Source organism: Cavenderia fasciculata, assembly GCF_000203815.1.
Source record: "Cavenderia fasciculata unplaced genomic scaffold Scf_Dfasci-F-a-25c12.r2-5, whole genome shotgun sequence".
In the NCBI taxonomy this organism is placed as follows: Eukaryota; Evosea; class Eumycetozoa; order Acytosteliales; family Cavenderiaceae; genus Cavenderia; species Cavenderia fasciculata.
This window is the reverse complement of record NW_004457729.1, coordinates 1,111,061-1,136,435: the sequence shown is the minus strand read 5'-3', so window position 1 is coordinate 1,136,435 and position 25,375 is coordinate 1,111,061. Positions and strand designations below refer to the sequence as shown.

At 34.3% G+C, this 25,375-nt stretch overlaps 10 protein-coding genes and 2 non-coding genes across 12 annotated transcripts; 5 read left to right on the top strand and 7 right to left on the bottom strand.

Moving 5' to 3' along the window:
• Positions 1–114: 114 nt before the first annotated feature.
• DFA_00767 (uncharacterized protein) lies at positions 115–6,237 on the bottom strand (the record flags this gene model as incomplete). The annotated part of the gene is given in 4 exon segments (XM_004358693.1): positions 115–944; positions 2,178–5,715; positions 5,735–6,018; positions 6,096–6,237. 4 exon segments carry the CDS (start codon positions 6,235–6,237, stop codon positions 115–117), a joined length of 4,794 nt encoding a protein of 1,597 aa, XP_004358750.1.
• A 151-nt stretch (positions 6,238–6,388) lies between these two features.
• dhx16 (DEAD/DEAH box helicase) lies at positions 6,389–9,799 on the top strand (the record flags this gene model as incomplete). The annotated part of the gene is made up of 2 exons (XM_004358692.1): positions 6,389–7,257; positions 7,336–9,799. The coding sequence occupies 2 exons, from the start codon at positions 6,389–6,391 to the stop codon at positions 9,797–9,799; spliced, it is 3,333 nt and encodes a 1,110-aa protein (XP_004358749.1).
• Positions 9,800–9,902: 103 nt separating this feature from the next.
• Positions 9,903–9,973, bottom strand: DFA_00765. The gene has a single exon. It is a non-coding gene; the product is annotated as a tRNA-Pro (tRNA).
• A 371-nt stretch (positions 9,974–10,344) lies between these two features.
• On the bottom strand, positions 10,345–12,615 carry DFA_00764 (uncharacterized protein; the record flags this gene model as incomplete). Its single annotated transcript, XM_004358691.1, has 7 exons — positions 10,345–10,449; positions 10,869–11,310; positions 11,373–11,796; positions 11,864–11,998; positions 12,068–12,387; positions 12,478–12,530; positions 12,595–12,615. The coding sequence occupies 7 exons, from the start codon at positions 12,613–12,615 to the stop codon at positions 10,345–10,347; spliced, it is 1,500 nt and encodes a 499-aa protein (XP_004358748.1).
• A 597-nt stretch (positions 12,616–13,212) lies between these two features.
• On the bottom strand, positions 13,213–13,283 carry DFA_00763. The gene has a single exon. It is a non-coding gene; the product is annotated as a tRNA-Pro (tRNA).
• Positions 13,284–14,805: 1,522 nt separating this feature from the next.
• On the top strand, positions 14,806–17,596 carry vinA (vinculin A; the record flags this gene model as incomplete). Its single annotated transcript, XM_004358690.1, has 3 exons — positions 14,806–14,895; positions 15,199–15,858; positions 15,917–17,596. 3 exons carry the CDS (start codon positions 14,806–14,808, stop codon positions 17,594–17,596), a joined length of 2,430 nt encoding a protein of 809 aa, XP_004358747.1.
• Positions 17,597–17,648: 52 nt separating this feature from the next.
• On the bottom strand, positions 17,649–19,986 carry DFA_00761 (uncharacterized protein; the record flags this gene model as incomplete). Its single annotated transcript, XM_004358689.1, has 3 exons — positions 17,649–19,080; positions 19,330–19,614; positions 19,700–19,986. The coding sequence occupies 3 exons, from the start codon at positions 19,984–19,986 to the stop codon at positions 17,649–17,651; spliced, it is 2,004 nt and encodes a 667-aa protein (XP_004358746.1).
• A 214-nt stretch (positions 19,987–20,200) lies between these two features.
• DFA_00760 (uncharacterized protein) lies at positions 20,201–20,626 on the top strand (the record flags this gene model as incomplete). The annotated part of the gene is made up of 2 exons (XM_004358688.1): positions 20,201–20,314; positions 20,393–20,626. The coding sequence occupies 2 exons, from the start codon at positions 20,201–20,203 to the stop codon at positions 20,624–20,626; spliced, it is 348 nt and encodes a 115-aa protein (XP_004358745.1).
• A 315-nt stretch (positions 20,627–20,941) lies between these two features.
• Positions 20,942–21,184, top strand: DFA_00759 (uncharacterized protein; the record flags this gene model as incomplete). Its single annotated transcript, XM_004358687.1, has 1 exon — positions 20,942–21,184. The coding sequence occupies one exon, from the start codon at positions 20,942–20,944 to the stop codon at positions 21,182–21,184; it is 243 nt and encodes an 80-aa protein (XP_004358744.1).
• Positions 21,185–21,237: 53 nt separating this feature from the next.
• Positions 21,238–21,471, top strand: DFA_00758 (uncharacterized protein; the record flags this gene model as incomplete). Its single annotated transcript, XM_004358686.1, has 1 exon — positions 21,238–21,471. One exon carries the CDS (start codon positions 21,238–21,240, stop codon positions 21,469–21,471), a length of 234 nt encoding a protein of 77 aa, XP_004358743.1.
• Positions 21,472–21,856: 385 nt separating this feature from the next.
• Positions 21,857–22,491, bottom strand: cbpM (calcium-binding protein; the record flags this gene model as incomplete). Its single annotated transcript, XM_004358685.1, has 2 exons — positions 21,857–22,269; positions 22,347–22,491. 2 exons carry the CDS (start codon positions 22,489–22,491, stop codon positions 21,857–21,859), a joined length of 558 nt encoding a protein of 185 aa, XP_004358742.1.
• Positions 22,492–23,454: 963 nt separating this feature from the next.
• DFA_00756 (uncharacterized protein) lies at positions 23,455–25,279 on the bottom strand (the record flags this gene model as incomplete). Its single annotated transcript, XM_004358684.1, has 2 exons — positions 23,455–23,505; positions 23,690–25,279. 2 exons carry the CDS (start codon positions 25,277–25,279, stop codon positions 23,455–23,457), a joined length of 1,641 nt encoding a protein of 546 aa, XP_004358741.1.
• Positions 25,280–25,375: the final 96 nt, after the last annotated feature.

Here is a 25,375-nt window from a genome sequence, read left to right as displayed (position 1 = left end):
GTTGAGAAGTACATAAGAATAACCAAGTAATAATTGAACCTAATTGACCAATCAATATTGATCGAAAAAAAAAAAGAGTGTTTATTTTTTATTTTATTTTATTTTGTTTGTTGATTAAGAACCAACTTTTGAAAGTGACCATCTACCATCCATTGAAATGATTTTATCTGTATATACAAAAGATGTTTTTCGTTTGGCAATGTGTTGACGTGATTTGATGAGTGCAAGTACACCTTCTCCATCGATATGGTTGTTGGAGAGATTGAGTTTGATTTCTCTTTTGGTTTTCTTTTTTCTTGGTTGTTGGTTGTGGCTGACTGGTGGTGATGGTGGACTACTACTACTGATATTACTACTGCTATGACTAATGATGATTGGAGTACTTAATCCAGTTGACCCAGATAATGAAGGAGTTGAACAATTAGAGTTGGGTGGACTGTTGGCACGACTAGTGCTACTATTTGCAAACACTTGACCAATTGCAAATGCACCTTTATTACCAATTTCATTATACGATAAGTCCAAATTAGTAATACTACGATTATTTTCGAGTACTTTGGCTATTTCCAAACCTCCAATTGGACCAATTTTGTTGTGTGAAAAGTCTAAAGTTAAAATAGACGAAGATGCCAATCCTTCGGCAATTTCAATGGCAGCGTCATCATTGATACAACAATTTTGACAGATTAAAACTCTTAGACTATTATTTTCTTTGAGTCCTCGAGATATAATCATGGCACGGTACTTGTCAATTTCGCTGTTTGAAAGATCGAGCATTTGGACTGTTGTAGATTGTGAGAGAAGGTTTGAAATGGATTCTAGTCCAAAATCAAGTACCATTGGTTTGTATGGACACAATAAATGTTGTAGTCGTTCTGGTACTATTTGGATACGATGTATACAATGAAATGCATACTGTCTCCACAACTTGCATACCAACGATGCTGATGTGAATTCCGGGCATGGCAACTGTCCGCCAAACCAATGATAAAAGATAATCATCACAACCCTAGACGGTACAAAATTGATCGTCAATGATTGTGAATTGATCAATTCTCCACCTAGTTGTGAATTTTTTGTTTGTTTAATTCCCATTGAAAAAAAAAAAAGATCAAACTATTATTATTACAAATTTGTTGTTGTTGATAAATAAATATGAATATTATTACTGTCTGGGAATTGATTGTACTTGGTTGTATGTAAATATTTTACAATTTTAAAAATTAATAAATAAATAAATTATGATGATTTAAAATTTATAATGAAATGTATATTATATATTATATATTATTATGATTTACTATTTTGTTGGTTAATGAATCATGACATTCATTATGAGTGTTTGATGTGATTGTTAATGAGATAATTTTCCTCCCACTGGTAAATGACGCCAATGATGATCTATATGTAGTTGGTATGATCAAGTGTGATGGATGATGGGTACAGGTGCTACTGAGTTACTCGTGTTATTCAATTTTGTTTGTTGTTGGATTTTAATGAATTATATATAAAATTAAATTTGGATATATGATCAACGTTTATACTGTTTCCTAAAAAAATTAAACAACAACAATACTCAGAGTATTGTATTATTATGTTTGGGTTTCAAAAAATGGATTAATACAGACATAGAGAAGGAGAGGAGAGGAGAGGGAAGATGGGGGGGTAATAGTAGAGTGTAGTGGTATTGAATATGATATGAGAACATCATTCAATGTATGAGATTGATTCATATGAAACAAATTTGTAAAAGAAATTGGGGAGGGTATGATATGGAGAAGTTCAACATTGACTGTACAGATTTATCAATATTGTATAGTGCACATATGATTCATTAATTCTCTTTTTTGCTATAATTATCCGTTAAGAGTGTGTGGTAGTGTTGGAGTGAATAGTGTGTCTCTATCACTATCACATATCACATATCATTGCCAATGTAAATGATCATATGACTGATGATTTTGAACACCACCAAAAAAAAAGTAGTCTGATGTGACCATGGGGTTGAATTTCGGTGTTGTTTGAATTGGGTGTGTGTGAATTGTTTGTTGTTGTTGTTGGTGTGTTTTGATTCAAAACAGTGACTGTAGTGATTATTGATGCGTTCTATCTATCTATTTGTAATCTATCCACATTTATTCATCCATTTTTTTTTAAATTTGTTGTTGTTTACAAACCTAACCTTGATTGAGGTGGTTTTCTTGGAGTTGCACCACCAGGAAGGGTTGTTTGTTTTGAACCTGGCGTTGCAATATTGGAAGATTTACTAGAGCTAGAAGAAGAAGACGATAGGACAGTACTCTTTTTCTGATTTAATGATTTCCTTCCAGTGATTTGATCCAACAGCTCTTTGGTGGATAATTCTTGATCCTCTTCTTCATCATCCCATTCACCTTTTTCACCTTTTACAGAGGCAGACTCTTTTTCTTTTTTGATTCGGTCATTTCTTTGTTTGTAGGTTTCTTTGACTGTAAAGAACATGGGTCCTAGTTCGGCAAGCCATTTTGGATCGACTGCTGTAACGACTTGCATGTACTCTTTGGATGTCATGACGAGCTCGTGATAGACGATATAATCGGGTGCATAACCAAGCCCGTAGAGAGCACTGGTAGGATGGAGAAAACAGGGCATACCGTTACGCATGTTTACGTATTCACCAATACCCTTGATCTTGGCCGAGTGATGGAAATAGGCAGCACAGATGGATTTTCTGACAACATCCCAGTTGGAGCCACACGTAGACACGTCCATTTTCTGTTGTTCCATAATCTCTAGGATTTGGTCGCGCACTTCTTTGACCTTTCTCATGGCCTTTGCATGGATAAAGTGTGATGAGCACCATGTACCGCTGTAGTTGTGTTGCGCCCATTGCTGGTAGATAAAGAGTAATGTGAGATGGTCGCTCTCTGGGATAAAGAATTTTTCACGCGATGCGTCACTCTCTTCTTCAGCACCTTTGGGACGGAAAAAGACCGATGGGATGGATAACATGGCTACAACTGTCGCAACCTCTTTTGCACATCCTAGTGCAACGGCGACGACCAACATCTTGGCAAGTGGCGGGTCAAGAGGGAATGCCACCATTGTCTTGCCGAGTTCAGTAATACCACCATCATCACCAAGTGCACCAAGTACCCAAAGTTGGTACATGGCATTGAGTAAAGTGTCAAATGGAGGAGGATCCATAAAATCAAACTCTAAAATATTCTTTACACCAATTGCTTTGAGATTGAGAACTACATTACCAAGATTGGTACGTTGAATTTCTGGTATATTATTATCGAGCATTTCATACTTGAATGCAGACTCTGTATACATTCTATAGCAACGTCCTGGACCTGTACGTCCAGCACGACCAGATCGTTGGTTGGCATTGGCCTTTGATATTGGTGTTACCTGTAGTGCATCCATACCAACACGAGGATTATACACCTTTAATTTACTATAACCACTGTCTATAACATATTTGATACCTTCGACTGTCAAAGAAGTCTCTGCAATATTTGTAGCAACTATACACTTTCTTGCACCATCTTGAGCACGATCGAAAATCTTTGCCTGTAAATCAGATGGCAGTTGAGAGTAGATGGGTAATAGCAAGAGAGGTGGTGCGTCCTTTCCAAGTGCTTTCATACGTTCGTCTATAGTCGCACATGTAGCTTCGATATCCTCTTGACCAGTCATGAAAATGAGAATATCACCTGGTGGATGAGTCAAGTGAATCGAGAGCGCCTGTTTGACTGCTGCCTCTACATAATCTTCACATGGTGTCTTGCTCCACATTACATCTACTGGGAATGTACGTCCAGGGATCGTAAAGACTGGTACACCACCGAAAAACATTGAAAACTTGGTACTGTCCATGGTGGCAGACGTGACAATAAGCTTGAGATCGTGACGTCTTTGCAACACCTTTTTCAAAATACCAAACAACACATCAGTGTTTAGAGAACGTTCGTGTGCTTCATCCATGATAATAGCACTATACTTGTTTAGATAGTCATCGTTGAGTGACTCTCTGAGAAGGATACCATCGGTCATGTACTTGATGGTTGTTTCTTTTGAAGTACAATCTTCAAAACGAATCGAATAACCAACATCTTGACCAAGACCAACACCCATTTCCTCTGAAACACGTTTAGCAACCGATACGGCGGCAACACGACGTGGCTGAGTACACCCAATCGTTCCAAATTTTGTATACCCATCTTCGTGCAAGTATTGAACCAACTGTGTTGTCTTTCCAGAACCAGTTTCACCAACAATGACAACGACATTATTTTCAGCAATGATTTTCATCAAATCATTTCTACACCCAAATATTGGCAAAAACTCTCTTTGTTGTTTGATTGTTTTACTCTTTGCAAAGTCGCTAATTGGGTCTGTCTTTTTTAAATGACTAGAGTATTGTGAGCTAGTTGGACCACCCTCTACCGCATTGGTTGTTAATTTATCTCCATCATCACCTTCCTCTTCTTTTGCTTTTATACCCATTGCATTACCCATACTCGATCCACCAAGTTCCCAAAACTTCTTTTGTCCTTTGGCTCTGTCCTTTTTCTCTCTATAGTCTCGTACCATTTGACTACCAGTTCTAGAGATGACAGCCATATCAGAAGTGACATCTCTTACCGTTTGAACTTGTTTTTGTTGTTTACCAATTGACTCTTTTTCATTTTCCAAAAATTGAGGTACAGTATTGGACACTATCAAATTGATACGATCCTCATCCTCGTCTTGAAAGTCTAGATCCAATTCTGTCTGAGTCATGATACCACTTTGCATCATTCTATTGGCTTCCCAACGTGCATTATCTTCATTGATTTGATTTTGTTTGGCACTCATCTTTTTCTTTTGTCTCTTTTTAAATTCCTCTTCCATCTTTTTGAATTTTGCTTCGTCTCCAAGGAATGGTTCTTGGTGTTGATCATGAACTTGTCCTTCACCTTCATCTGCATCATAAAAATCTCTATCAAAATCTTCTTGATTTTCAATTGGTTCATCCTCTTTTCCATTATCTTTATCAAATCTATTATTATTATATTTATGAAAATTATTATTATTATTATTATTATTATTATTATTATTATTATTATTTGGATTTGGTCTTGGTGTTTCATTTGGTCTATTTGATCTATATGATGATGATGATGATGGTGTATCTCTTTGTTGATATCTTGATGGAGTAGAAGAAGAATAGTTATTATTATTATTATTTCCTTGTCTATAATCACGATTATCTCTATCTCTATTGTCATCATAACGTCTATAATCTCTATCTCTATCTCTATCATCATATCTTCTTGAAGGGGTTGTTGATGATGGATGATGATCATTTCTTCTTGACGGAGTTGAAGAGGAAGAAGAATATCCATCTCTTCTTTCATATCTATCTCTATCTCTATTGTCATCATAACGTCTATCTCTATCATATGATCTATCTCTATCTCTATCTCTATCTCTATCATCATATGATCTATCTCTATTATCTCTATTATCTCTATTTTGAATTGATATTCCACCATCACGATATTTTCTTTCACGATCTCTATTTCTTTCTTGAATTCTATCCAATGTTTCAGTATCAACACCACCAGAATGACTTGGAGTTTGCATTTTCATTTCTCTATATTGCTTTTGTTTTCCTCTATCAGCTTCTTCTTGTTCTTGTTCTTGTAACTTTTGCTTTTTAATCTTTTCCTCTCTTTCTCTTTCCTCTTTTTTTTTCTTTTGCCAATTTATCTAGACCCAATACAGAACCTTGAGGTGTTGTGAACGTATGTTGAGGTGCATCCTTTCTCTTTAAAACCAATCCTCCTTTTTGATTGTTTGGTATTGGTTCCATTGATTTATGTTCATTTGACTTTACAACAAATGTTAATGGTTTACGGAATGATTCTTCATCATCTTCTTCTTGTTCATCAACTTGTTGTTTCATTTTCTTTTTCTTTTCAATTGATACTTTATTATAAATATCATTAATAATAGTATTATCTGTTATTCCATATTCTTTACATTCTAGAGAGAAAGAAGAGAGTTAGATGAATGTAAAAGATATATAATATATATATATATATATATTGGTCTGTACTTACGATCTTTAAATTGATCAAGACTCTTTGAAGAAAGGGCAGTATTGAGAATGATGTTTCCCAACTTTACATTTCTATTCTCTAGTTTTAATGCATTTGATACTTGTCCTACTATCTCTCCAAGTAATTCCACATTTGTTGACATTTATTTGTGTATATATATATCAAACAATAGAAGAAATAAACGAAGGAAAATGAAAATTGTGTGAATTTCATCAATGAAACAAACCAAAAGAATCTACTTTTTACTTTAGTTTAATTATCATTTCTTTTCAAATCAAAAGTTATATAAATAGATGGATAAAGATACAAAGATATGGTTATCAGATAAAGTATTTGATATACTTGAATATAGAGAAGCTAATTTGGTAGATTACATCTATGCACTATCTAAAAAGTCAAATGGTGATGTTACAAAATTGATGGACAAGTTAAAGGATAATGACTTTCCAATCAATGATAAAACAAGATCACTTGCTCAAGAATTGATTAAACGTACAACTCCTACTTCTAGTTCAACATCATCTTCCTCGTCATCATCTGCAACTGGAAAGGTTACAATGTTTGGAACAGCTGGTATTACATTACAATCAACTAAAAACATTGTATCATCAACATCAAAAGAAAAAGAAGCAATGGATTATCTTAGAAAGAATAAAACTTTTAAATTGGTACAAAATAATAATAACAATGATGATCAAAGTAGTAGTAGTAGTAGTGATGAAGAGGAAAGAAAAAGAAAAAAGAAAGAGAAAAAAGAAAAAAAGGAAAAGGAAAAGGAAAGAGAAAAGGAACATACTACTACTACTTCTACTTCTTCTTCAAAGAGTAAAGAAAAAATAACAAGAAAGAGTTCTTCTACTGGATGGGAAGATGATGATAATGATGATGATTCGACGACGACGACGACGGTCAATGTACAAAAACAAAAAGATATAACATCATCATCAAAATCAAAAAAAGAAGAAGAACTAGAACGAGAAGAGGAAGATGAATATGAAAGAGAACAAAGAGAAATTCAAGAATATAATGAAAGATTAAGAAAACGTGATGAACGTAATACAAAGAAAATTGAACCAAAAGAATCAAAAGAATCAGAGCGACGAAAACGTTTAGAACAAGAACAAGATACTTTGGATAAAGAACGTATTCAATCAAGAAGAAAGTATGTAAATCAAACAAAAACAAACAAACAAAATATTATTTAATTTAATTTATTAATCTTTTTTAATTTTTTTTTAAGATTTTTAGTTGGAGAAGAACAAAAAAGATTAATATTATTAAAAAGAGAATTGGAAGATGAATATGAATTATTCAAGAATGAAAAATTGACTAAAAAAGAGATTGAAGATTTTGAAAGAAAGAAAAAATTGTATGAAATTGCAAGTCAGCGAATCAACGATGTAGTGGTAGACGACTATTATCGAATGCCATCATCAGAGTTTAATCAAGATGGAAAGATTGATAGAAAGAATAGAGAAATGGATTTATTAAAACCTCGTTGGGAAACTGATAAACAAGGATCTTCGACATCTTATAATCCAGAACAAAAAGAATGGGAAGCAAATAGATTGGCAATGGCAATGGAAGAACCACGTGGAAGTAGAAAACAACCACAAGAAGAGGAATATGAATATGTATTTGAAGATCAAATACAGTTTATTAAAGAGTCGGTTATCACTGGTAAAGATGATGCTGCCAATTTATTGGGTGTTTTACCTGGTTCTGCTGCTGCAGACCCACAAGTAACTAAAAAAATGTCTATCGCAGAGACACGTAAATCACTGCCAGTATTTCCATATCGAGAGGATTTATTGGCTGCAGTGGAAGAATACCAAATCCTTATTATAGTCGGTGAGACTGGGTCTGGAAAGACTACACAAATCCCACAATATTTACACGAAGCTGGATACACTAAACGTGGTAAAGTTGGATGTACACAACCTCGTCGTGTTGCTGCTATGAGTGTGGCAGCACGTGTTGCAGAAGAGATTGGATGTAAATTGGGTCACGAGGTTGGTTATTCCATCCGTTTCGAAGATTGTACATCTGACAAGACCAAGTTACAGTACATGACTGATGGTATGTTGGTAAGAGAGTTTCTCACTTCACCTGACCTCGCCAGTTACAGTTGTCTCATTATCGATGAAGCTCACGAACGTACTCTACACACTGACATTTTATTCGGTCTCATCAAGGATATTGCAAGGTTTAGACCCGACCTCAAACTATTGATTAGTAGTGCTACTCTGGATGCTGATCGTTTTTCAGAATACTTTGACGATGCTCCTATTTTCAATATACCAGGACGTCGTTTTGAAGTAGTACCTCATTATACGCAGGCACCAGAGGCAGATTATCTAGAGGCAAGTGTTGTCACTGTTCTCCAGATTCACGTCACTGAACCATTGGGAGACATTTTAGTCTTTTTAACTGGTCAAGAAGAGGTTGATGCAGCTGCCGAACTATTACAACAACGTACAAGAGGACTTGGATCGAAAATCAAAGAATTGGTTATTACTAGAATCTATTCTACACTGCCAACCGATTTACAGGCAAAGATTTTCGAACCAACTCCACCTGGTGCTAGAAAGGTCGTGTTGGCAACTAATATTGCAGAGACGTCGCTGACGATTGATGGTATTGTCTATGTCATTGATCCAGGGTTTTGTAAACAAAAAAATTACAATCCTAGAACCGGTATGGAGTCACTTGTCATTACGCCAGTCTCGAAAGCATCAGCCAACCAGAGAAAGGGACGTGCTGGACGTGTCGCACCAGGTAAATGCTTCCGTCTATTTACAGCATGGGCATACGAGAATGAACTAGAGGAAAATACAATACCAGAGATTCAACGAACCAACCTTGGTAACGTAGTACTGATGTTAAAGTCAATGGGAATTAACGATCTCGTCAACTTTGATTTTATGGATCCTCCACCTCCCGAAACTCTCATCAAGGCGTTGGAGCAGCTCTATGCACTCGGTGCACTCAATGACCGTGGACAATTGACCAAACTCGGTCGTCGTATGGCAGAGTTTCCACTTGACCCTCAACTAAGCAAGATGATCCTCGCATCTGAAAAGTATAAAGTGACAGAGGAGATTTTGACAGTGGCTGCCATGTTGTCGGTCAACAATACCATTTTCTATCGTCCCAAGGATAAAGCATTCCAAGCCGATGCCGCCAGAAAGAACTTTTCACATCCTCAGGGTGACCATCTCACCCTACTCAACGTCTACAACCAGTGGCGTGAAGCCGGCTACTCTGTACAATGGTGCTACGAAAATTTTATCCAAAACAGATCAATGAAACGTGCACAAGACGTCAGAGAACAACTCGTAGGACTCATGGAACGAGTAGAGATTAACGTTGAATCGAATCCAGACGACTCTGAATCTATTAGAAAATCAATTGCATCTGGATTCTTTTATCACACTGCCAAACTCGATAGAACTGGTCTCTATCGTACCACCAAATACAATCAAAGCGTCCAAATCCATCCATCGAGCTCAATGTTTCAAACTACACCCAAATGGGTCATCTACCATGAACTCGTACAAACGACAAAGGAATTTATGCGCCAGGTCATTGAAATTCAACCTCAATGGCTCGTTGAAATTGCTCCTCATTTCTACAAGGAAAAGGATATTATAGAAAATCAAAAACTTCCAAAATCTATTGGTAGATCTCAAATTAATAAATAAATAAAAGTGTAATTATTTAAAGGATATATTTATATATCTTTTGTTTTTTTTTTGTTTTTTTTTTTTTTTTTTTTGGCGTGGCACAGCAAAAAAAAGAAAAAATGGGCTCCACCGGGAATCGAACCCAGACCACTACCACCCAAAGGTAGTATTGTACCATTCAACTATGGAGCCTTTGTTGAAGTCATTTTTCAAAATCGGCCTTATACCCAAAACATTTTAGCCCCTTTTTAGCAGTTTGGAATTTTTCTGTAATAGAGAGAAAGAGATAGAAACAGAGAATTACGTATAGAGTACTATAGAACTTCACTCAATCATCAACTATCTTCAACTATCTTTTATCAACATTACTATTTCTTTTCACACTCACTAAAAGCCACAACTAATTGCCCGTAACTTTATTTATTTCTGCATTATTTTTTGAATTACAAAGAGTAAAAGAGAGAAAAATAGAAAGTAAAGAGTAAAAAAGAAAAAGAAAAAGAAAAACAATATTAATGGAGTTGAAGAGATTAAATGTAAAAGATAGTGGTCGTAGAATAGTTTTATTGTTTAGAGCAAGATGGTTTGAGTGCTGGTGGGTGCGAACAAGAAAGGAGATCCCATAGATTGGTGAGAGTTAGTGTTGTGATGTGAAGAACAAATATGTCCTAATAAAAGATCCACATTACTCACTTTGGAAACATGGACATCTATCACTGTGTTGGTGACAAATTAATATTTGTTTTTTTACTACCAAGTATTGTTATTTAAAAGTCAGTCAAAGTAATAATCATAATAATAATAATAATTAAAAGATAGAATAGTTATATATAGTTTAATAGAGTCAAAGAATATTTTAATTCTAGTATATTCATTCTTTCTATTTAAATCCAATCGATTGATTGTAATTGTTTTATTTAAAATATAAATATTGATTGATAATAGGCCAAAAACAATGTATGTATAGAATCTTCTTTTAAAAGATTTTAAAATTGAGCAACCCATAACTAATGATAAACAAAAAAAATAAATGGAATTTAAGTTTAGTATTTGTTTATATAATGTTTTTTTTTTTTTTTATACATACTTGATCATCAAAATCACCACACCAAAAAGCAAATTCACCATTTTTATAAAATAGATTATTATAACCTTGTGACAATGTTGACCAATCGTCAACAAGACTCTTTATGAGAAAACCAGAATGGTTTCCACCAATTTGAAACTCCCATTTGTTTGCAAATGCATAATAACCTCCAGGAACAAATTGTTTGTCACGATTGGCACCCAAATAATATTTATATCCCTGATAGTAGGAAATAATGAATTGATTTGGAACAATGTCATAGTTGTTGGCTGCCTTTGCTGGCTCAATATAAAACCACATTTGGTCATTATTGACAGTTCCCTCTACCAATGTCATCTTTTCATTTAAAGCAGAAAGAAACATACCAGTCTTTGCATGCATGATTCTAATTCTTCTATTTGTTGGAATTTTATGCATATCAACTGTATAAGTCTCTACATTCCTAAAAAAAAAAAAAAAAAGGTTAATATTAATATTACATTTGATTTTGTTTTTTTTGTTTACCATTGTTGATCCAAAGCAGTATCAATTTTAGGATAAAGGAATGGGGCCTTGTTATTGTCAGAACCAACCAATTGATAACCACCTTGAGAAAGTCTGACAGTTGGAGGGTTATCATGTAACAAGGCAACCGTGAAAACTTGGTCACTGGATTCAGATTCACCAGTGACACCAATACCACCAGAGGTCTTGACATAACGAGATATCTGACCACTATTACCATTGACAGTGCTAAAGATTTTAATCTCATAGCTTTGTCCAGAGTGATGTGGTTGTACAGCAAAGTATTCATGGAAATTGAATGGATCGTATGGTTGGATATGAGATGCACTCATTGTAAGATCATTTTGTCCATAATTCTTGGCCGATAAATAATTCTTGTGTTGAACATTTAATAATTTACAAAAGAATACATCTGCATATTTATCTAAAATTAAAATAAAGAGATATTAGTATAAAAAATATATATATTTGTTTTTTTTTAAAATAATTACCAAGATTTGGTTCAATATAAGAAGGTTTGGTCATAAAATCGGTTGGTAATTTTCCTTGACCTTCATCCTTTTCAATTCTTAAATGTACCCATGGTGGATAATTTGGATCAAGTGAATGTGCAATATCCATATCAGCTAAAAAAAAAAACAATTAATAAATATTTATATTAATTTTGTATTATTTTTTTTTTGTTTTTTACATACCAAGGATAACAAGATCTGAAGTACCATAGACACCTTCCTTTTTTGCTCCAAAGAACCATTCATTACCTCTTGCAGTTGGTACAGTGGTGTTGGGGATCTTGAATACCCATTCAAAGGCATCTTTTTCTAAAAAGACAAATGATTTGGCAGCCTTGCCAAGTTCAACTGGATTGTATGACTTTTTGAGATGGTTTGCATAATCGGTACTATCCTTTTGAAAGTTGTTTGTATTTGAAATGGTTCCTGGTCCAGCAACTCGTGTTGAAAACCAAATAAGACATGCACTCTCTGTTTTGGTTTCATATGGTCCAAGTTCAAATCTAAATAGAAAAAGTAGAAAACATTGAAATAATAAAAGGGGTTAGATCTTGATGATCATAGGAATCATTCCTTTTCTTTTTGTTATTTACTTTGGACCAGCAAGACAATAGAAAACTACACTAAATGGACAACCATTTCGAACCTATTAAATAAAAAGATAAAAGATTAATATTACACCTATTGAATAAGATGTGATGCATACATACTGTCATTTTACCAACTGCCATGATTTTGTATTTGTATTATTGTGTTTTATATATATAACCTCTACAACTATGAGAATGGCTCGAATGCGAGAGTGTACACTCTGTATTTATAGTTTGTTGAAAGATGTGGAACGGGGTTTGATCTTCGCTCTCTCTGAAATTGTGACCATTGGGGAGAATAGCTGTTTCAATGAATGATACACGAGCATTACCTTTTCGGGGTGTGATCAGATTCTTCGATGCCATCTTACAAATGATCACATGTCGCAGTTCACGTGCGCATCCGCCTCTTTTGCACAAGATTTTTGATAGAGAGAAAGAACAAGACCTTGTGCCAAAGTTCAAGAACTTTTTTTTGAACAAGTTATTTTTTATATTCAATAGGAATAATACAAATTAATAAGGCGATATTTTTTTGATCTATAATATCTTTTTTTTTTTTCTACAAGGAAAAGGATATTATAGAAAATCAAAAACTTCCAAAATCTATTGGTAGATCTCAAATTAATAAATAAATAAAAGTGTAATTATTTAAAGGATATATTTATATATCTTGTGTTTTTTTTTTGTTTGTTTTTTTTTTTTTTTTGGTCGCGACACAGCATAAAAAAAGCAAAAGGGCTCCACCGGGAATCGAACCCAGACCACTACCACCCAAAGGTAGTATTGTACCATTCAACTATGGAGCCTTTGTTGAAGTCATTTTTCAAAATTGGCACTATACCCAAAAAATTGGGTCTTTTTTAATCTTTTTAAACTCGTATGTCTACCATAAAGAAGATCTATTTTAATTAAAATATATTAAAACATCTATTAATATGTGATATTCGCTAAACTCTGATCGAGTTTCATTTTTTTTTTTACTCCAAAGATAAAAGAAAAATTTTCGAACTGTTTCTATCATCATTTTCTTACCAAACTTTAGAACTATTGTTATTTGTTTATTCACAAAAACTACCATTGTTTATTTTAAAAAATATTCCAAATAAACTATCAATGAATTTATAAATAAATGGTAAGGCTAAAATATCATCATTATCACCATAATAATAAATAATCTAAAGAATTATTTTTTCATTTCAATATGATTCTCTAGGGTTTCAATTATAATTGTTGCTGTAGTTGTTGTTGAATCATAGGAATCTTGTCGATCAGGCATCATATATTTGGTTAAAACTATATTGTTGTTCTTATCAAGATTGGACACGTAGAAAGAGTGGTCATCATTTAGGACTTTGAGCGACGCTTGAGTGTTTTTATTAAATTTGTATACAAGTAGTTGTTTTAAACTTTAGACCAAAAACAACAAAATGATTTATGATTTCTTGTCTGATCACTCTTCATGACTAGTGACTCAAGTATCTATATTCCCACATTATCTTTAAATCGATTACCTCCTAAAGATAGATAGTTATAGAGTAGTTGAGTTGATTTCAAAAGATGAAAGAAATAGAACCATTCAACATGTTGTACAATCCTTATCAATAGTATAGATTCCGATGGTGTAACTTTGATCTATCAATGCATAGACGAAAGAATATATGTATATATATTTCTTAGGGGTTGTCATGATGTGATCAAAATAGATCGATGGAAAAAAAAAAAGGTCTATACACACAAAAAAACAAAATAGGGGTGTGAATCAATCAATCAGCCAGCACTGATAACCACCACACAATAAAAAGTTAACTTTTTTTTTCTAATGATAGGTTGGTCAAGACTTATCGACTCGAGCCTCCCCCCACACACTGCAATGAAAAAAAATCAAGTTTCAAAGAAATTTTATTGGACAAAGCATTCATGCCACTCGTCTAGTCGTCGGCGCAGCTACCATCGATGTCAAAGCCATTCAAAAAATTTGTTGCAAAAAAAAAATTCAAATAATTTTTTTTTTTAAACCCTCCTCCTCTCATCACAGTTCATGCAAGAACCAAGTCACCCCTTTGGTCAGATTGATCAACCATTATCTCACCCACCATTATTTATTTATTCAATCACACACACCCACCATTATTTATTTATTTATTTATTTATTTATTTAAAAAACACACCTGCGCATTGTACTATATTGACATATTTATATAACTCTATTTATTTATTTATTTATTTATTTAAAAAACCACAGACAGAAAGAAGAATATTAATAATTTAAAGCATCAATCTCAAAAAGACAAAATAACTTTATATATCAAAAGAAAGAAAAGAAAGAAAATGGATGAAGTATTGGAAATGATTGCTGATGCAGTCTCATCTCTTGTAGTTGCTATTACAGAGAGTGAGGAAAAGAATACCTTGTTTGGTGTAAGTTCATCTCTTATCTTTTATCTCTTACTTTGTCTTTGTGTGTTGTTTAGAGGAAGAAGTGGAGAAAAGTTTAGATATTTAGCTCGCGACGACCTATATACAGCCGTTAACTTGAACTCCCCTCAACAATCATGCGATCGTCGCCCAATAACATCAAATCACTTTTTTTTTTCCTTTTTTTTTTTCCACATCCTCCTCGAGACAAAGACAAATCTATCCATCCATCTCATCTCATCTCTATTACCAAAAATAGAAACTAACTTTTAATTTCTTTTTTCCTTTTATTTTTTTTATTTTTAGGACATGGTACCAGGAGTAGAATTAATTCAACAAGCAGTAAATGGAATGGTAGAAGCATCAATTGAATCAGAACCACTGATTGATGAAGAATTTGTACCACAATTAAAGGAAACATCGTCGTCGTTGAAAAATGCTGCCGGACAATTATACGCACATGCTGTGCGTGCAAGAGAGGACCCATGGAATCGTGTCCCACAAAAAGATGCCATCAAGGCGGCCAAGTTGATTTTACAAAAGGTAGTCTTGTTGGTGTTGATCGAGGAGCAGTCAAATATCAAGGTTCTCGTAAACATTGCCAAAAAGGTGGCCGAAGGTGTCAGACGTATCGACGAGATTGAGAATTTGAACCAACTCAACATTATGGTGGCCGACGTTGTTGCATTGGAACAAGAACTTGTCAAACGTTCTCAACGTAGATCAGAGGGTAGTCACAGCCCAGAGTTTCGTCAAAAACTCGAAGATCTCTCATACATTGTCAACGATCTCTCTGAAAAACATCAACAAGCCGCTCGTCAAGTATGCACCAATCCACAAGACCAATCAATCCGTTCAGCTCGTAACACTGTCAGTCATAAATTATTATCTGCTATTGATGATATGATTGAAACTATTAAACAAATCTTTTCTGCAAATACTAAATTTGTTGATCTTGCCTTCAAAGTATGAAAAAATAATAATAATATTATTTTGATTCATTTATTAACTTTTCTTCTATTAGTGGAAACCAGTTAGAACAATGGCAGAAGATGAAGTAGTAAGTGCATCAGCACAATTAATAGGACAACTTCATTCATTACCAAAACAAATTGAAATGGGAAATGGACCAACAGCAGCAAGAGAGATTGTCAATTCGGCCAACCTTCAAATATCCAATGCTATTATTGTTGCTGAAAAGTGTGATGATCCAGTCAAGAAAAAGATGATTCTAAAGAGCATAGAGGAACTCAAAAAGTTGACACCACAATTGATTGCCGCCATCAAGCCGGTACTCGAGAATCCAAACGACGAGGCTGCCAAGAGACACTTGGACAATTTGATCTACTCTACACAAAAGGCATCGGAAAACTTGGCAGTGGCAGTTGTATCGACACCCGCCGAGATTGTCGCCGCCTCTGGTGTCAGTTTGGCCCGCGATCTCGATGACCTCGAGGCCGCCCTCAACCGTGGTGATGTCAAGCGTGCCGAGATTATCGCCAACAATTTGGGTGCCGCCATTGACCGTCACATTGAAATGTCGACTGCCTATCTCGACTCTATCAAGGATCCAGCACTCCGTCACCAAGTTCAAAAGGCCATTGAAAAGTTGGTTCAACTCAAACCACGTCTTTTAGAGTCTGCTCAACGTTGCGTCAGAGAGCCACAAAACCAAGAGGCCCGCAAGCAACTCCAAACCGTCGTCAAGGAGACCAAGCAAGCAATCTCTCAAATCTCGGGATCCCATGAAATGGTGTCGGCCATCAATTCCAAGCTCCACAATGATCTCGACAATTTACTCAAATGTATTGATGAGCGTGGTCCAGACATGCAATTCAAGGGTGTTCAACATGCCAAAGATATTGCTGCAGACATTAAAAAGCAATTGGAAGAGGCCGAGAACTACATGAATTCAATCACAGACCCTGAACGCAAGCGTCAAATCCAAGAGGCCATCGACCGTCTCAAACACCTCACTCCACAACTACTCGAAGCCATCAAGGATGTTTTGGCCAATCCCGACGACAAGGCAGCTCGTGCACGTCTCGAATCACTCATTCGTCAAGTCAAAGACGCCTCTTCCAACCTTGCAGCCGTTACCCAACCCACGCCAGAAGAGCTCAAGGCCCAAAAGGCAGCCCGTGATGCCGCCTATGCCAAGAGTCAAGTCCAAGTCCCACCACCCAAACCAGAACCCAAGCCAGAGCCCAAGCCCGTCCCACCCAAATTCATCGTCCCCGAAGGACCAGTCAACAAGGCCGTCTACAGTGCTGCTGCCGATGTCGCCAACGCCCTCGAAAACAAGACTCGTGACGACACTCCACTCGGTCAATTGGTCACCCTCGGTGATGATATTGCCCGTCAAATGGCCATGCTCTCGAGCTTTGCCGCAAAGGGAGATGTCAAGGGCATGATTGGTGCCGCCAGAAAGATTGCCGATTCCATCCGTCAAATCCAAACCACCGCCAAGGGTATCGCCGCCAACTGTACAGATCCACGTCTCAAACAGGCCGTCCTCAACTATGTCGATTGTGGTGGCAACTTTTCAACTCAACTCAAGATTCTTTGTGCCGTCAAATCAGACATTGAAGATGATTCAACAAGTGAGGAACAATTGGTTACTTGTGCAAAGGGTCTTTCTTCTGCAGTTATTAATATTGTAAAATCTGCTGAATCTGCTAGTTTAAAATTAGCAAAAAAATAGAAAAATAAATAAATAAAAAAATAATAATTGTACAAATTAAATAATATTATTTCTATTTATTTCTATTTCTATTTATTTTCTTGAAAAAAAAGGATTTTAAATTTAAAAGAAATTCTTGTTTTTCTTCTATTGATTCTAATAGTGAGGGATGAAGAATTGGTTTACATAATTCTAATTTTGGTTTTGGGTGAACGTTGAAAACTGGCGTCGATGCAATATATGATCTAATCTTGTGAATGTCTTGAGGATTATCTTGTTCCAACAATTCTTTATCCTCTGGTGAAATGATAATACTTCGATGCGTTCGAACCAAAGTCTTGAAATACATGGTTCTTTGTTGTGAATCCTCTCCAAATGCATTTAAACAAAGTGAAGAAAATTCTAGATTAAATGATTGTTTGGTGGCCAAATGAATGTTGGTTATCAACGTACTCTTGATAAATGGATTTACAATATGTGTAGTTTTAGGTGATGATGTTAAATCTTGTATAATATCCAACCATTGAGGTATCGGAATCTCTGCTACGATCATTTCATTATCAAATCCAAAGAATTGTATAAAATGATTCAAATCTTGATCAATATCACCAGTGGTCGCTTTAAATTGAGCCAAAAATAATGCCATACCATTTACAATTGTATGTTTTGATCCAATTCCATTTTTTGTTATTGGTAGTAATAATTGTCTATCCTTTTCTGTCAATTCAATCATTTGACTTGCCAATTTTTGTTTTAATAATAAATCAAAATAAATTGATTTAGTGTTGACTGGTAGATCATCGGATAAATCAAAGATGGACAGTAATTTTGGAATATGATGATATAAATTGTGAGCCAATACACTCTCAGAGATGAGAGCTAAAAGATTGTGTGATGGTGGATAACTCTTGTTCAAAGCCGATGTTTCCATGATTTCCAATAAAATGTCAAACTCTGAATTGTTGGTGAGACCAAAGAGAACAATGTTGTAGTTTGAAAAGGTTGGTGCCACCATTTCCATCCAATGCAATCCAATCTGGTAGTTTTTTTGAAATATCAATCCAAGTGTTGCATACGACACAAAGAATGGTTTGTATATTTTTGGTACCGTTTCAACCAAAAAGCGATAGTATGTGGCTCGATCTGCCTGGTTGTCGAGAAAACTAATGGCCCTTAAAAAGAGGTTTCTCGATGGGAGAGTGCCTAGTTTGAAATAGCTCTCGAGAATACCCATCACTACCTGTGGTTTACCATCTGGCATGGTAATCTCTTTTTCCAAGAGAAAACATTCCCTCGACTCTGGTATTACATATCCATCGAATCGAGTCAAAAGGTTGGTGGGTAGTGTCTCGAGGGTTGGTTGTGGAAGCTTTCGAATCTCTCTAAAATATGTCCAGTAGCCTCTTGAAGTCGGGTCAAAAGAATAGCAAAATGGACGATACAATTGCTCGATTGGATGATCTTTTGCATGATTGGCAAGAAGGTTGAGAGCAATATGTTCCTGTCTGATAAAAATCAATCGGTTATAGATGGAAAGGAGTTTGGGAATTGGCAAGGTATCATCGTTTGCACTGAAAATATCAAACAACGCCTTGTGTGGAAATGGTGTTGTTGGTTGTTCCAATGAAGCCAACAAGTTGTGTGAATACAGAGCCGAGAATTGATACGCCGATAGATATCTAATGTTTAACAGTAGTCCATTGTCCTCTTGTCCTATGATATCATTGGATCCCACTTTGATCATCCTTTCAAACAATCTCTGTAATAATCTAGTATCGACCATACTCGAAAACAGTTTCTTGATAAATCCAACATTCTTTTTCGTTGCAATATATTGATACAACAATTCAAATGTCGACAAGTTCATCCAAGAGAATCGATATTTCTCCACTTTTATATCATATGATGTATAAGGTATATATCTGATCAACATCCACATTATCATCTCTACATTGTCAGTATTGATAAAATGTGTCAACCATGTACTTTCACAACCAAAATAAATACGAGGTTTTCTTGTTATAGCTTGAAGGAAACTTCTAAAAAAATGAATAGAGATAAGATATTAGATACAAGTTTTAAAAACAAAAAGAGGTATTGTATGGTTGTTGTAGAACTACATACTTTTTATCAAAGATAACATCTTTGGTTGCTTGTATATCGCTTTGTATTGCTTGTTGTTGTTGTTCAACCTTTGAAAATACTTGTTTGGTGTTTCTCTGGTAGTAACTATTGTTGTTGTTGCTATAGTTGTTGTTGTTGCTACTACTGTATTGTGATACTATTGATGTGGTTTGACTGGTCAATAGTGGTGTAGACGACGATGATATTATTGATCTAATACTTAAACTACTACTATTGTTTGCGATGGTAAGTGCACGTCTTGTAATGTTTAAACTATGGTTAATCATCTTTTACCCATATGTGAATAGGTTTTAGTTGTAGTTGTTGTTGTCGTAATGATGATTGTTTAACAAAAAAGAGTTAATTGATCAGATTTCTTGATACATATTTTTTTTTAAAAACGAATGAATGGTCAGTAATCTGCAGAATCATTCAGAGAGTAGTAAAGATCTGCACATCTACATATTTGTATATAAGTATACATACATATATTAAATAACAATGAAGAAGTGGGGTGGTTTAGAATACTTTAAATTCGCAGTCTACATATTGATGCCAATTACTTGTTCGTTATACATATTGGATGATGATAGATTAAATAATTTAATTAAAAGAGTAAGAGAGAAAGAGAGAGAAAAGAAGAAGGATAGAATGGATCAATATCGATACTAACCAACTATTTTGTTATATTAGTATCATTTTGTAGTTTATCCACCTGAACAATACGATCAATCAGATATTCAGGAAATGATTAGAGTAGCAGCTGAAAAGAGAGAGAAACGTTTAGATGCTAATCTATCAATCGAAGAGAAAATGCTCTCTGAAAGAGAAGACAAGAGAGAGGAATACTATGAAAAGAGAAGCAAGAGACATCAATTTGGTATTCAACCAAGATCTAAATCTTCACAAGATCAAGATCAAGAATAGAATAAGTGACACAAATAATTATAAACTACGACTACTATTACTATTCTTTTTAAATAAATTTACAACCACATGTATATATAATGAATGAATGACAATATAGATAGTAATATCTTTTGTTTATGTATGTTTGCAGATAGATAATTAAATTAAATTGGTTTCAAAACAACTAGTTGTTTGTTGGTCGAATCATTTTTATCATTTTATTTGTGCAAACATTAGTATCTTGTTTGTGTTGTCTCTCTTGTTTTATCTATTTATTTGTTTATATTCTTTATTATTATTATTATTCTTCTTAATATATATACCCTTATAGAAATGTCAACGAATAATAATACTACAACTACTACAACTACAAGTACAACAACAACTACTGCTACTTCTACAACTTTATCAGCAGTTAACAATATGACTGGTTTAAATGGTATAATAAGAAGAGCAGATATAGATACCAATGAAATCAACTATGAATATGAAGATGGTATACCTCATGATGAAAGATTTAGAGGTTTTGTAAATCAAGGTAAGAGAGAGAAACAAAGAAAGAAAGAAAGAAACTAGTTTGTTTGATATTAATTATCTATTTATTAAAAGGATATGACCATTGGAAGAAAATGAATGATGAATGGAGAAGTGGTGTTTACAACAAACAACCAGAGGAGAAGGAGAACATTAGAAGATCTCCTCCAGAACCACAACCATTACAACTAAAATCGATCGATGCTATGAAAGTAACAGACGAACTCATCAACAAGAATGGAGTATTTTCAAGTAGAGTACCTCTTGCCGATCTCATTTCAATTTTGGTTGAAGAATGGGAAACTGAAGAAATGATGGATGCTCATTAAATCTCTTTCTCTCTCTTCATCATTTCAACCTTCTCCTCCTCCTCCTCCTCCTCATCCTCTTCACTCCTACTCTACCATATCTCATACAATGTATGCACAAACTTTGTAGGATGGTTGACAGGTGTCACGATTCATGGTCAACAATAGATCTATCTTTTATGAATAGATTTTTGTCTATATAGAGTGATAATAATAATAATAATAATATTATTATTATCCAATCATTATGATCCATTTAAAATGATTGGTTAATACGATAGATACCTCTTTTACCTTTTATCATGTTAATTGGAAAAATAAATAAAAGGTTTATTTATATAAACCTCCACCTCCTTTAATTTACAACTATTTAAATATTATTTATATTCTATTTATTTATTCTTTTTTAGTTGGTAACACCTAAAAGTACCAAAAGTGAAGGTGATTTGGAACCTTCTTCGATCCATTCCTTCTTGGTAATCGTTTTGCTGTGATCCTTGTCAATCTTTTCGAGTAGCTTTTCAATAAAGACACCAACATCCTTTTCGCTCTTACCCATAGCCTTTCCAACGCTGACCATGAGATCAGTCATCTTTTTGATTTCGGTTGACTCTAATGTTCCACTCTTGTCTTGATCGTAGGTTTCGAAAATGATAGCCAACTTATCCTCTGGAGTACCCTTACCAATGATTGACAATGCTACAACCAACTCTTTAAACTCCAATGTACCACTCTTATCAGTATCAAATGCTTCAAATAGATCTGTTAACTTTTCATGTGGGAAACTTGGAAGCTTTGGTTTAAAGAATGCAATGAATTCTAAATTTATAAAAAACAAATCAAATATAATATTAGTATCGATTGATAAGTATTCTCTTTGAGTAGTTAGTATTTACCATTTCTATCAAATGATCCGTTGCCATCCTTATCATGAAGTTTAAACTCTTCATAGATTTTAGAAATTTCATTCTTTGAGAAACTAGATGAAGAAGAGATTGAATCCATCTCTGCCTTTGATAATTTACTATTTGCGTGACCCATTCTAATCTAATCTATTTATCTCTTTTTTTTAATATTATCTATCTTCTTGAAAGCTAATGAAATGAAATGAAATGGGACCTTGCATGAGACCTTGAAATTAGAGGGTTAGGAATAGCCCACTGGTTCGCACAACCATTTGAGAAAAAATAAAAACAATCTCGATTTGGAATTCCCTGAACATCGGAAGGAAAGAAAACAAAATAGTTTTTATCCTTTTATATCCATTATAATTATTTCATACATACACACATATAATATTTATTTATATATTTATTTATTTATATATTTATTTATTAATAATTAAATTAAATTATTTTTTTAGATAAACAAATTTCTTTAATGGGTTATTTAAAGTATTGGTTGTTTTCATAAATATACCTTTTAATTGAAAATGATTATTCTTTCCAAGAGGATAATAGTTTTGTTGTGTAATGATTACTATTTTTTGAATGTTGTTGGTTTCAAAGGACGATATGTTTGAAAGGAAATGTTGACAAGGGGGATCGATTGTGTCATTAATATTGAGTTGTGTGATTTGAGGATACGACTTGGCAAAGAAAACCGCTATTTTTGGTTGTCTAAATGAAATCTTTTTGATATTGATTGGGATACTAATCAAACTGGTTCTTACCTCGTGTTTCTCGTATCGGCTGAGAATGAGTCTGATAGATCTTAATTTTGGAAATTGGTCCAGATACGAAATGAATTTCAGTTGATTGACTGAAATGGACTCCAATGACTGTACCGATACAAGAGTTTTAAAAAGAACTTCTTCTAGATTTTGAGATGTAAAACCGGGAGAGGAGAATTCAGACCAATAGAGTTTTACAATAGACATTGTTTTTAATTGAGATATAAATAGATCCGGAAGTTGATGTATATATATCTTTCCGAAATCCAAAGAGGTGAGTGATTTGAAATCGAGCAATATATTTGAAAATGGGGTCTTGCCATTGATTCCATCTAGTTTGAGAGTGTTAATGTTGGCATATGGTTTCCGGTAATGCAGAGGTCCTTTTACCAAAAGAATATCCAAGCTGTCGCGATCAATAAAAATCTTTTTAATTGACTTTCCCAAAAGACAATGTTGGTTGATAAAGTGTTTATGTATTGTATCAAGTGAGGAGGTGGAAATCGAAAGTATAGCAACCTTGCTAGTAACTAGACTTGAAGTGAATGATAGCAGTCTTTTGCATACCTGTGCCAAACCAAATCTTGCTCTATTGATTTGAACATGTAGTTTATCAAAGTCGTAAGAGTTATGATAGTACCAAAGTCGTTTGTGTATAGGACAGTTTGATTTGGTTTCCAGGTATTCATCTGCCACTAGTGTATTGATTGATCCATTTTTCATAGATTGTGAAAAATCTACTTGGCAAGTACACATGTATCCAGTCCAAGAGTATCTTATGATTTTTTCAATAATATACCATTGAAGTGTTTGATTTGTTGATGATATGATTTCTTTTGTTGGATATTTTAAAAATAATAAAGAGGTTATTTCATCTTTTGTTTTTTCTTGTGGCATAATATTGTTATTATTATTATCAATTGTTTTAATAAACATATAATCTCTTGTATTGGTTTGATCTTTGAATGTTGAACCTTGATATTGATAACCATTTAATGCAAATGTATTTATCATGGTGTCTGTTATATCTGTTGATTGGTTTGATACAATCAATCGATTGATAGTATGATTGCAAAATGGTATAAAATCATTTGCAATGTGTGATTTAAACTTTAGAGTTTTGATGTTTGGGAATCCTTTGAATGAGAGGCTACTAGCATTTGACATGTATCGATGCATGATAACTTTGGTGACTGTTGGCATGTTAAATACGTTGAAGCCGTGACCTTGAGTGACATGATAGGTTCGAAGGTTTTTAAAGAGATTGGTGTTTACCCTAATGTTGGTGGCTTGAAGAGTATCGAGTAGACGAGGACCACAAGAAATACATTCGCCACCAGGGGGTGTAAGGAATTTAACAAGTGTTGTAGGTAAACTCTCTTGAATCAATTTGAAATTAGAACTAAACGTCGATTGGGTACCCAATGAATCCATTAAATTGAGAGAGGTAAGATTCTTAAATACCAATATAGCCTTGTAATCAGTCCACATTGTCTTTGATTTAAATGATTTAATATTTTGAAATGCCTTTGCAATATGTTGTTCATGTTGTTGTTGTTGTTGATTTGGTATTTTCAATTCAAGTACCAACTTTTCAATCTTACTACTCCACCACGACGACTTGCTATATTGGGTATCGAGTGATGATGTCCCATCCAAAGTAACATTTCGAGGGTTTGCAATCGTACGACAATATGGACTATCATGGAATAGACTTGAAAGAGACTGGTTTGGTAGGAATACTTTTACACTTGCACGACGATTGTTAGAGATAATAAACTGATTGATTCTCTTTGATAGATGTAGCAATTGGAACCTCCACGAATTTGAATCGTTACGAGTCGATTCAAAGGGGTGACACAAGTTGATTGACACTTGTAATTGATCTTTCATATACGATTGATATGCATGCATAGGACACTTTAATCTTTCTTCCTCGTGTACTTGTAACAATACTTTAAAGAGTGGCCATAATCTAAGAGTATCATATTTTGAATGAATATCTTTACTCAATTCCTTTATCTTCTCTACTGATTCTCCGCTATAGTAACATGTACAAATAGATGATCCATTCCACAAATCATCAACTATCTTATAAATGATAGGTAATGGTAATAAATATGAATGAAGAATTGAATCTTCTTCTTCTTTATCCATGGATATCTTTGTTTGATGAAGATAAACAAACACTCTCAAAGTTGAAGAATGAAGATATTTTACTCCCAACAATTGGGTATTAAACTTTTGTTGTTA